The following is an 11,445-nucleotide window of genomic DNA, read 5'->3' on the forward strand; positions in this document are numbered from 1 at the left end:
CTTCCCAGCCTTGGTTAAATTCTTTGGTGATTTTCCTGTGAAGAGGAAATCCTTTTGTTTTCTTATAACACAGCTTCTCTGAGCCAGGGATGCCTGCCTCCTTGCCCATTTTAACCACTTTTATATTACCATAGGTTTCTACTACACTTAGCGGACAAAACTGGTGGCATAATTGTAACAAATGATAACTTCAGAGAATTTGTGACTGAGTCAGCCTCTTGGAGAGAAATAATTACAAAAAGGTAATATTTTCTTCTTTGTTTTTGGTCAGAGATGTCTTTTGTTGTTTATTATTTGTTTTGCATCCACCTTGGAAGCAGTGTCGGGGGCCTAAAGTATAAGACTATGCTCCCAGTCCACAGGATGGCTGGCCCTTCTCCGTAAGTGGGAGGACTCAACACAAAGCAGTAGCTCCAGCAGGTGATGTGTGAGCATGCTCTGTGCCTACAGGTGTCTTCTGTAGATCAGTTTTCCCTGGCAGGAGGCAAGAGGCACATCTCTGTGGCACAGTTAACTCTCTGTTAACTGTGATGGAGCAGAAATGGCCACCTGACTTCACCTTGCCCTGATGCCGAGGGATACTTGAGCAAGTCATTGGGCCTCCTGACTTTACTCAGTTATGAAATATGAAGGTTGGGGTTCAATGACAACTATGAGTTCATCAAGAGGGTAGGACCAAAATCAATATGCTGATTGGGCTTTCACTTTTGGGAGAGGAGGGAGTGTTTCTACTTTTTACTATCTGATGCTTTTCTTGAGCATTTTACCATCATTTTACCAAGTTTAGTCATCTGTATTGAAAACATGTTGAATATCATCCAAAATAACAAAGTCAGGAGTTTGCAGTCACTACTGTAAGTTTTTTGTTTGTAATGACACTCTGAATGTGTTCAGCTGCATTAAGATCAGTGAACACAAGCTTCCAGGACTTTCCATTAGCAAGCATCGTCTGACAAGTTACTTAACAAAAAGCAATATTCTTATGGTAGTGCCAGGGATGAGTCATAAATGCCACAAATCTAAAAAACATACCTCAAGGCTGTGTATATCTAGTATAACTATTCTATAACTAGTGTAACTACCTACTTACCTCTTTAGGGGTTTCACAGTTGCCACTTGTCTGATATTTATATTTTGTTGAATCATTGGAGGATTTTAGAAAATGATTCTTTGGTTCATCATTCTAGAAAATGATGCCCAGGTGAAAGTTAATTACTATATGCATTTTGACTGAAAAAACTGTTGTTGATAGCTGAACTCAGAATTGGTCTTTGACCTGGGTGCAGTTAAACAAGCCATTAATCTTCTAGTATGTGCTTCTGTTGGATCTGTGCCCTGGGCTCATTGTCAGTATTGGACACTCATCTGTGTATGCATGGAAGGTTTAAATGAGTCAAGACTCAGTCACACACCAACCCATTGCCTTCAGAATTCATAAAACAAGGCAGAAACCAAAGTCCAAGCAGCAAACCAGCCATTTGGACTTATTTCTTTTTTAAACATTTTTGTAGACTTGATAAATCATGCTCAACTGACCTTCAATATTCTTTCTTCATACACTGTTTCCCTTTTTTAAAAGAACATCAGTGGGTTTGCTTATGGACTCATTTATTCAAAAATTAAACCTTGGTTGAGCACCTGTTGTATCCTAAGACAGTCTTTCAGTCTTATTTTTCAAAGTTACATTGAAAGTCAGGAGAAGGAACTGCTTCCCAGGCCCAGATAAAAATCTGAAAGTCTTGCTAAGAAATGTGAGAGCCAGTAGGGTAAAAGTTTCTTACTCTATTGTATTGACCAATATTTGTATCCAAAAGAGAAATTAAAATGGTTTAACTGGGGTGTATTTGTTTTTTGCTTTAGGCAGTTAAGCAGCCTTTAATTTTTTTCCTCCAGCACTGTAATTGTTCTCCATGTTGTAGATTGCTCCAGTATACCTTTGTGGGGGACATATTTATGGTCCCTGATGATCCTCTGGGAAGAAGTGGACCTCGATTAGAAGAATTTCTTCGGAAGGAAGTCTTCCTTAGGTATTTCCTTTTCCAGATTGTCTTGCATTTACAAGTTTGTTTCAGTTCTTTGTGCTTCAGGTTGAGTACTCTCTCTCTAAAGATTAAAAATGGTGTTTTATTTTTGAAAATAGCCTTAGATTTAGTGCTGGTGAAATATATGTGGAATGTCTCCCAAAGACCAAATCTTCATTTGTGGTCCTTTTGGTTTTAATCCCAGGAGAGGATGGGGAGCCAGATTTTCTGTAGGTCTAAGAAGACAAAGCAGATTTTGCTAGTGGTCACTTATTAGTGAATGCTGCTTGGGTTCATGGTGTGTGTCTGAATATCTTTTTTAAGTTCATTTTCCCAAGTCATTTTCTTTGAATATTTTATGCTTATATTAATTTATTTACTCTTCAGGAATCACTGCCTGGGGAAGTGTTACTTTCTACCTCACTTAATAGAGAAGCCAGTATTCTCTATTTATCCGAAATTGATTTGATAGCTTAGGTTTTCTTTGTTGTGGATTTGGGTTTTTTGTTTGTTTGTGTTTAAAGACACGTTGCTAGTGGTTGTTTCTGTTTTCAGAATTCTCAAGTAATGGACGCTGTTAACTACAGTGTCCTGTGTGCCTGAGTGGCAGATCATATTCCCCAGTGATAGACCTTTTCCCTTTTTTAAAGTAAAACAGGCTACATTTCTGTGTATTTCTCAGCAGATGTTTGCACAGGGATGCTATGGAGGTCTAAACTGAAAGGAATCAGACACACAGCTCCCCCAGCTTTTTAAGGCAGTGAGACTATAGCTGATCCTTTCCATTTATAACAGGATCCTTTGGGGGGATGGGTGGTTCACACAGAGCTGTCTTCTGCACACAAGACCAGCATGATTTCAGCTCCCAGGTCTTGTGAATCATTTCTCTTTTGAGCCTTTGGGTTTCATTACACAGATGAGGACTTAGTTCCCAAAGGTCCTGCTTCTCTACCAACACCAAGAGAACGGCAGCCATTTTTAACACCTGTTGAATGTCCACATGTCTCATTTTCTTTCAGAAGTCTGAACTTGGAAATCCTCTGCTAGGCTTTAAGACCTGAGGCCTGTGTGCAAGCATCAAGGCCCATGGGTCAAACAATGGAAGGAGAGTTCCGGCTCCTTCTACAGCCTCAGCAGCCTGGCAGCAGGGTCAGTCCTGCCTGCTCACCTAATGGCTCTTCACAAAAGTGTTAACTAATTGAATAAGAAGTTAGTAATAGCTCCCCCCACAGAGGGACTGAGCTTTTGAAGTTGGGAGAAGTGTTCAGGCAGCCCCATTTCTCAGCTGCAAGGCAGAGTCAAGTGGGAGGCTTTTTCACAGTACAGACGCTGTATACACACTCACGTGCATTCAAGTTGTGGGCACCAATGTCCCACTCAGACTTGGGGGGCTGAGGAGGCAGCCTCTCTGCCCAAAGTGGTTTCCTTTTTCTCAGCCCTGTCAACCAGGCTCCACAGAGAATCAGAATCTGCAGGAGAGTAGGGCCCTGTTTCCAGTTCTTTTGAAAGCTTCCAGGTGATTCTGGTACACCCTGGTTTAGAGCCAAGCAGCTGGTTAGTCCTCACAGCAGCAGGCCAGGGAGGTGGAGTCGCTCATGAAGAGCTAGCATTCCCTGTCATGACTGATGGGGAATTGGTGTCATTGGCATCCTCACGGGCCCCACTGTGGACAGCTGCCATCCCTGCCTTGGCTGCAGTCTTCTGTCTTGCCTTCAGAGGCCAGAGAGCAAGCAGCTCCTTGAGCCTTGGTGTCAGCAGCAGATGTTTAGACAGATTTCTCGTTTATCTCATAACCCAGCTCACCAGGACTTGCTTCCGTTCACAGAGATATGCAGCCCCTACTCAATGCCCTGCCAACTGTGGGCATGTTTGACCCCAACTTCAGAGTCCCTGGCACCCAGGCAGCCAGCACCGGCCACCAGCCTCCAGCCCGGATTCAGGGCACCCCACCCAGCCACTGGCTTCCTCAGCAGCCCCGCTTCCCACTTTTGCCAAACCTTCCCAACATCCAGCAGAATCTGCCCATGCCAGCACAGAGATCTTCTGCGGAAACCAACGAGCTAAGGGAAGCCCTTCTGAAGATCTTCCCTGACTCAGAGCAAAGACTGAAAATCGACCAGATCTTGGCAGCTCATCCGTACATGAAAGACCTGAACGCGCTTTCCGCCATGGTGTTGGACTGAAGGCCGTCGGGAACTGGGGCTCCGGGCTGAAGATGCACTCAGTCTAGTATCTGCACATGGCAGCAGGAAGTGACAAAATGTGAAGAAACCAATTTCCCAGTGGAAATGCTGTTGTAGTGTATAGAAAAAAAACAGATGTTTTGTGTATAAAAAAATCTGGGTTTTCAAAACCAGCTTTTTTCTATATATAAATTATGCTGCTATTACAGATTTAACATTTTCTGTAAAAGGAAAGTCTACATTTTCTGCCTGTTCAGAACTGTTTAATAGCAGTTACTCTTGAGTGTACTTACATTTTTATGTTTTTTAAACTATTTTCCTTAACGCTGAAAATATTGACAAATGGATATGATTAGCCTTTCTAAATAAAAAAAGAGTTGCTTTCTTAGGGAAGGCAAGACCTCTTATATTTTCTTGAGATGACTATGTCACATCCGCTAGCATGAAGTGTGCTCACCCCTCCCAGCTCCTCTGCCCTCAGCCCTGGCATTAGAGTCCCGAGGAGTTAATTTTGCTCCTCTGGAGTCTTTCATTGGAGCCATTTGTGAGAGTGAAAAGTGGCGCCGCTAGATGGCACCTTGTGCCTAGCCGCTGTTAATGACCAGGGCAAAGTTAGACGCACAGAACATCCAAGCCGAAGAAACTTGAGAGCTCACTTAGTCTAGCCCTTCCTCCCCTCCCACCCTGCAGAAGAGGGAACTGAGGCTCAGAGTGCCCTCTGTCTGGACGCGCCCAAGTCCACAGCCGTGGACCGGATTCCTCGTCCTGGGCTCAGACACACTCACCAGCCAGTCCCTGACTGACTCTAGAAGTCACATATTAGCTTCTGAGGATACTAGTGGGATGTGAGAAAGTTTAGTGAAGAGCCCCATCATTAGAGTAATTTTGTGTCCACAGCCTTGGGAGACCACGCGCCATGTGAAGTTTGTGCAGCTTTGCCAAAAAAATGGTTTTCTATTCTCAAGAATGACCCAAGCCAGTAAACAGCATTAGTAGCTTCTGTGGGGACCCAGAGCCCCATATTTATTTTTCCTGTGTTTGTCTCTCTAGTGTCCTCCTAAGCTGCCCTTCCTGTCTGTGAGTCTTTCTCAGAACTGATATCTTAGTATTGTGTTTTCAGTGTTGCCTAAATTCTGTGTCAGTGAAATACTTTTTCTGGCTAATTAATTCCTAACATCTTTATTGTTCTCTGGACCTTCAAAGGGCTTCGTATTTTATACCTGTTCTCTCTGTAGGCTGCTCGTGGTCAGTCTCACGTCTGCCTTGTAGATCACATCTCTCCCGGTCCCCAGAAACAGCTGCCGAGGACTTGGTGCTGGTTCGTTCTTCACGGTGAAGGGACTTAGCTGGCCATGAGCACACCTAGGTGTCTCCCCCCAGTGCTCCCTCCAGGCGTGTCTGACCCCCGCATCCCTCGAGGGGTGAGTCCAGAGTCCTCCAGGTGGCCAAAGTCGTCCTTCAATCATGTTTTCTCTTGGATGCCTTTAAGATGCATCCTACTGTAGAGCTGCTTGTCAGCAAGGGGGCAGGTTGCCCGAGTCACCCAGCTATGCACGTGGAGGTAGAAGACTCGATGCGGGCCGGAAGGCAACATTAGTCCCAGCCCCTGTGCCTCAGCTTCACAACTGGTGGTTTTTAAAAACAACAGCAGAGGTGTGAGGGCTGGGTCTTGCAGTGACTCTGACCTTTGGGGTCAGAGTTTTGTCCAGCAGCCTTGCCAATCCAGCACTTCTCCTGTTTCAGAGAAGGACCTAGAGGGCATACCTTGATTGCCAGGACTTAGCCACAGGTCTTCCTGGAAGGGGGCTGAGCCTCCACTGATGCCAGGTAGAGCTGGCTAGGCCTAGAGGTCAGGAGTTTTCTGGGCTCTAGAAGTGACTTGACCTTTGACCTATGAATTGTGTAAGCCTCTGTGGTCTTAGTATTGTTTCTGAGAGCTCTACCTGCCCCTTTCCACTTTCTCGGCTGCAGGAAGGAAGAACATAGAAGACCAAGTGGGAGGAGTGTCAGAAAAGCATTACTTACTTACCTTGGTAAATGAAACAATTCATGGTTCGTTCTTAAATCTATCAAATTTAGTTAAATTTAATATTTTACAATTCAATTTCCAAACGATTATTTTAGAAAGTCCGTTATTTGTTCCCAGGCTCCTCTTAATACTAGGCTCAGTGTTGATGCTATAAAATATTTCTTGATGGTCTGCCTCCCATGGAAGAGTTCTAAACCACCTTGGGAGTGTCAGCAGCAGTGCTTCCTGTAACTCTTTGGGGCTGTAGGGGGCTGTCGTGTGCGGTGGCTCTGCATCCCGTATTCCATGGCATTCCATGGAATGAGTGAAGTAGGTGGCAGGGCAGAGGATGCCACCCTCATTCAGTAGACTGGTGTCTGCTGCTCAGAGAGGTTGTCCAGGGTTAAAGAATAAGTAGGTGGTGATGCAGAGTGATTCCTGGGCCTGCATTCTTCCCCAGGCCCCAGGCTGCCGCCTCTGGGAGAAGAAAGACTGGTTTGACCTTTCTGTCAAGTAGCCGGTGTTTGAGACCCTGTAGGCTGCCAGCTGGAAGAACAGTACGAAGGCCTCTCAGCCATCCTGGATGAAGGGTCAGATTGTTCTGGCAGGCGTAGCGGGCCATGGCTATGTCTCCAGGGACTCTGGGGGCCTGTTGCAGCTTTTGGTGTCCGTGAGAGGAGGGGTGGTTTTGCTTTATTGCCCGGGCTTATTGTGGCACGTGGGGAATATGATCCACGCATAGAAGCCCCTGAGGCTCTGAGCGCACCCCGCCACCGCCAGGTCCGTGCCTCTCCCCCCAGGCCCTGGGCCCGGGCACCACCCCCTCTCAGGCCCAGCCTGCCTCCCACACACCTCTGAGACACCGCGTCCTTTGGAGGTCCCTCCCCAGTTCCGCCTCCCCACCAGCCCTTCCACGTCCCCACCTGTCCTTCCTTCCTTCCTTCCGTCCGTCCGTCCATCCATCCCTGGGCCCATCTCCTCTCATCTCCCAACGGTAGTTTATTTGGTTAGTTACTCAGACTCCATTTCTGCATTATCTACCTCTCCATTATTCCCCATGTCCTCCAGATCCTTGAGATTAAAATAACCTGAAAGGAACTCTGTTTGTCGCTACTTCCCCCCCACACGCTTGCCACTCTTCACTCCCCTGTCTGCAAACTTGGCCTCCACCCCACCACGTGGGAATAGTCTAGGAAAGTCATCGGAGACCGCCCAGTTGCCAAATTCAGAGGCCTTTTCCCAATCCTTAATCTCCGTGTCCACATTCAGTGACCGTAGCATGACATCGTTGACCTTATTTCCCTATTTTCTGAGATTTCCCTCACTCCTAAACAGTCTTCATTCCTCTTCCTTCTTTTACCTAAAGGCCAGTTCAACAGGTGGTTCTCAAACCTTGGACCAGCTATGGGACTCACAGCAGGGAGGGCAGCTATTAGTAAAAATGCAGATTGCTGGGCACTACCCCCAGAGATGTTTATGCAGTAGCTCTGGAGTAAAGCCTGGGAATCTGCAGCTTCAGCAAGCTCCCTGGATGGTTCCCATGCGGGTGGCCCAGGGACCACCCTTAGGGGCCAGCACACTTCCCTGACTCCCACCGCCCCTCTTTGCAATGGCTTCCAGTCCCAGCTCCAGCCCTGCCCTTCACGAGTTCATTTCTAGCTCTACCTAGAAGCCCTGAGACATCTTCAGACCCACTGTCCCCCAGACACTGGGCCTGCGTCTGTTCCTTGCTCTCCTTTCCCGCCCCCCCGCCACAAGATCTCCTTGCCCACCCTTGTCCCTTTTTGACCACTGCCCCCCAGTCACGCTCTCATGGCCTCCGTGTGGGCGTCAGCCTCTGACCAGTCAGCCCGCCTCTCAGCTTTCCCCCTCTCCCTCCCAGACTCCACAACCGCTAGATTTATCTTCTAAGAACACATTTCTGCACACCCCTCTTCTTGTTCAGTGATCAGTGGCTCTCTTGACCAGAGCGTCAAGTTCAGATCTCCCTGAGCTTAGTATCCTTGGCTGTCCACCTCCCAGTTGTACCTGACTGCCCACTTTGTATAGCCCACCTGCCCACTCACTGCAGCCACCCAATCTCCTCTGTTACCTGTGAGCTCCCACCTCTGAGTGCATCTCTTCTCTGCTAGAAATGCCCTTCCTCCCAAATGGCTTCCCCGCTCAAAGGCCCAGCCCTGCGTCCTCTGTACCCTCGCCTAAAGCTTCCGACAGAAGCAGCCTCATGGTGTTCTGTGACCCCATAGCATTTGTGTCTTGCTTTCGGCACTTGCCACTCTGGCTGGTGTCACCGCAGCTGATTGTATACCGTGTCTTACCTCCTTTTCTAGACTGTGAGCTCCTCGTGGGCAGGGCTGTCTGTGTTCACTCTCTGTATTTCCCACAGTACCTAGCACAGTGCCTTGCACTTAATAGGTGCTGAATAAAGTCTGCTCAATTGAACTGGAGGATGGTGCCTTCTTGACAGCGGCATCTAGCAGCCAACAAGGCCTTCGGAAATCAGATTCTCAGCAGTCACTCCTGGAACCCACTACTCTCCATTCTCCCTTCACGTCAAGGCTCTAACACCACCTGGTCCAGGGATGGGCACCTGCCCCAGGCTGAGCCAAGCAGTGTGCTCTGACGTCCTGCCCACAGGTGGCCGGGACAGACACCTGGCCAAGCTAAGGCCAGTCTCAGGACCACTCCTTGGAATTGTCCCCTCTGGTAGTGGTGGGGGAGGCTACAGAGTGTCACACCCAGGTCTGTTGGAGGCTGCTTCCTGCCCTGGGTCAGGGGAGGAGCTGGTCTATAGTGGGAGAGAAGCAGAAGCATGACAGCATGATTCCTGGTGGCATGAGTTCCAGGTTCCTGTTGTCATGGAAACCTGAGGGCTCTCATGCCTTTCCTCAGATGGCGAGGTGCCTGTTATCCTGACACACTTCACTTTTTCCTTAAGTTGGGTTTACCAAGAGTCTTGAGTGAAATACATATCACTGTCCTTACACTTGGCAGATCAAATGAGGGAAGCTCATTGTATCGTTAGGAAGATCCCAAAGACCAGAGCATCAGCACTGCAGGAGTGTCCCCCCAGTCAGTTTCCAAGTAACCTCAGGAGGCTCCACCCACACCCTCACGCAGGGTGGCTCCTCCCTGGAATCCTCCGTCCTCTTTTTTTTTTTTTTTTTTGCAGTACACGGGCCTCTCACTATTGGGGCCTCTCCCGTTGCGGACGCGCAGGCTCAGCGGCCCAAACGCTCCGCGGCGTGTGGGACCCTCCCGGACCGGGGCACAAACCCTTGTCCCCTGCATCGGCAGGCGGACTCTCAACCACTGCGCCGCCAGGGAAGCCCATCCTCTGTCCTCTTGAGGTTGTGCCTTAACAAATGCCCTGATGTGAATTTCCTTGCTCCGTTGCCTAGCTGGGCAGAGACCAGGCCTGCTTCGTCAGAGTTAGACCTTCCATACCCTTCCGCGTGCTCACCGGTAAGAGATCGGTGATGGGATCCTCTTTCCTAGCCCAGGGCTCTCGTGAGGAAGAAATGGGCCGGGAACTGCCTGACACAGAGCCCGCTCAGTGACTGTGGTGACTGGCTCTGCCCAGCAGCGCTGTGGGCACTTACGGAACTGTTCACACCCTTACAGATCATCCCAAAGGTAGAGATCTTGTGTCTCCAAAAGCTCAGCGATCTCGTCTTCTGCATTCTGAATGTTCTCTGTCCCTGCTGGCTCACCCAGAGTGTGGTCCAGACCCTCCTCAGAGCCTCGGCAGGGCTGCAGAGAGGTCCTGCTGTGACCTGGAGAGGACATCGCTCCCCTTAACAGGCTCGGCTCCCTGGAGAGCCCGTTGGTGTCGCAGCAGAGAGGGAACCAGAGGGACACCAGCGGAGCCGCTGCTTTGAGGTCTCCATATTGCAGGAGAAGAGACAAGGCCCGGCGATGCCGAGACTTGCACTGCTCAAAGCCCGTGTGTCCAGGATGCAGGGTTTGAATTCCCGCAGCCATTCCACCTCCCCGAGAGGCAGGCTGTGCCAGGGCGACTTAGCAGCCAGAATGGCGCCGAGATGGACCCCCTCCCCCACCCAGGGAGCAGAATGGAGGCTCGTGACCCGGGTCAAGGTTGTCAGCCTGCTGGGCAGAGGGAGGCTGTGGAAGGAAGCTGCCTCCCACCTCCCACCTTCCTGAGTAGTGGGGCCCGTGTCCAGCCCTGTTCCTGTGGGAGGACGCCAGGAACACGTTATTTTTTTTAAGTTGACCAGCACTGCAGAAGCGCCGTCCAGAGTATGCCTGTGTGCACGTCATACCCGCCTTCCTCTTCATTTAGGGGGACGCACAGCAGTAAAGTGACCTTTGATGGGTTTTGAAAACCGAAAGCAGCCTTTTTTACAGCTCAGGTTCCAGTCTTGTGACATCTGTAGTTCCAGGGCTGGTGACAGTCATCGGGGAAACTGAGGCTGGGCACGCAGGGATTTGCTCAGAAACTGGGCATCAGTGCCCACAGCCAGTGCTGGAGCTGCAGCCCAGGAGCCCCAGGGCTCCTGGAATCAGCCCCCTGCCACCTCCTCCCACACGACTCCCAGCCGCAGACTAGGGCCTTTGGGCCTTTCCCTCCCACCGCTTGCCCCACAAGTCCCCAGGGAGCCCTACTCGCCCCACAGTCTGAAACCCAGTCTGGGGTCAGGCCTGGGCAGGCCTGCCCTCCCCGCTCCCCGCTTCCAGAGAGAGGAGGAGGGGGCCTCCCCTGAAAAGAATGCGCTTGTCTGCCCGCCTGTCTGGCTCTGGGATCAGTCTAGGGTTTCAGCCACCAAAAAAGGCTGCAGGAAGGAGAGGGCCTCCCGCAGCTGGCCTCGAGGAGCTGCAGAAGCTGCTTTGCTCACATGACCTCCCCAGACTAGAGGGTCTCTCAACGACAGCGGGTCCCTCTCCCCTTGCCAGCCCCTCCTGAGGGTACAACACGTGCCCCTCCCCACCAAGGTGGGCAGGGCACTGGCGCTTCTTCCCATTTTAAGGCTGAGGAACCTGAGGCCCAGTGGTGAGTGGCGGGGGTAGAGCTGGAGCCCCAGTACCCGCATCCTCTGCGTGCTCTCTTGCCAGCCCCTCTGTGATGCCTCCCTCTCCCCTGTCCCTAAGCCGCCGCTGTGTGCCTGGGACAGTGCTGGGGGAAGCGAGAAACAGCCCTAAGGGGCCTTTGCAAAGCGTCCATGCTCCTCCCGCCCTGGCAATGAGGGCGTGGGCCCTTCTCTGGCACTTCCTG

General features: G+C 50.1%; 1 protein-coding gene across 1 annotated transcript in view; it reads left to right on the forward strand.

The window, feature by feature from the left end:
* The window catches only part of N4BP1 (NEDD4 binding protein 1), a 45,118-nt gene extending 37,981 nt beyond the window's left edge, over nucleotides 1–7,137 (forward strand). The window contains exons 5-7 of the mRNA XM_082863316.1: nucleotides 135–242; nucleotides 1,920–2,027; nucleotides 3,847–7,137. Of these exons, the coding sequence (XP_082719442.1) occupies nucleotides 135–242; nucleotides 1,920–2,027; nucleotides 3,847–4,204 (574 nt within the window). The 3' untranslated portion in view covers nucleotides 4,205–7,137. The remainder of the gene's footprint in view (nucleotides 1–134; nucleotides 243–1,919; nucleotides 2,028–3,846) is intronic.
* The last annotated feature ends 4,308 nt before the right edge of the window (nucleotides 7,138–11,445 follow it).

The sequence above is a fragment of the Leucopleurus acutus genome (assembly GCF_964270905.1).
Source record: "Leucopleurus acutus genome assembly, chromosome: 20".
Lineage (NCBI taxonomy): Eukaryota > Metazoa > Chordata > Mammalia > Artiodactyla > Delphinidae > Leucopleurus > Leucopleurus acutus.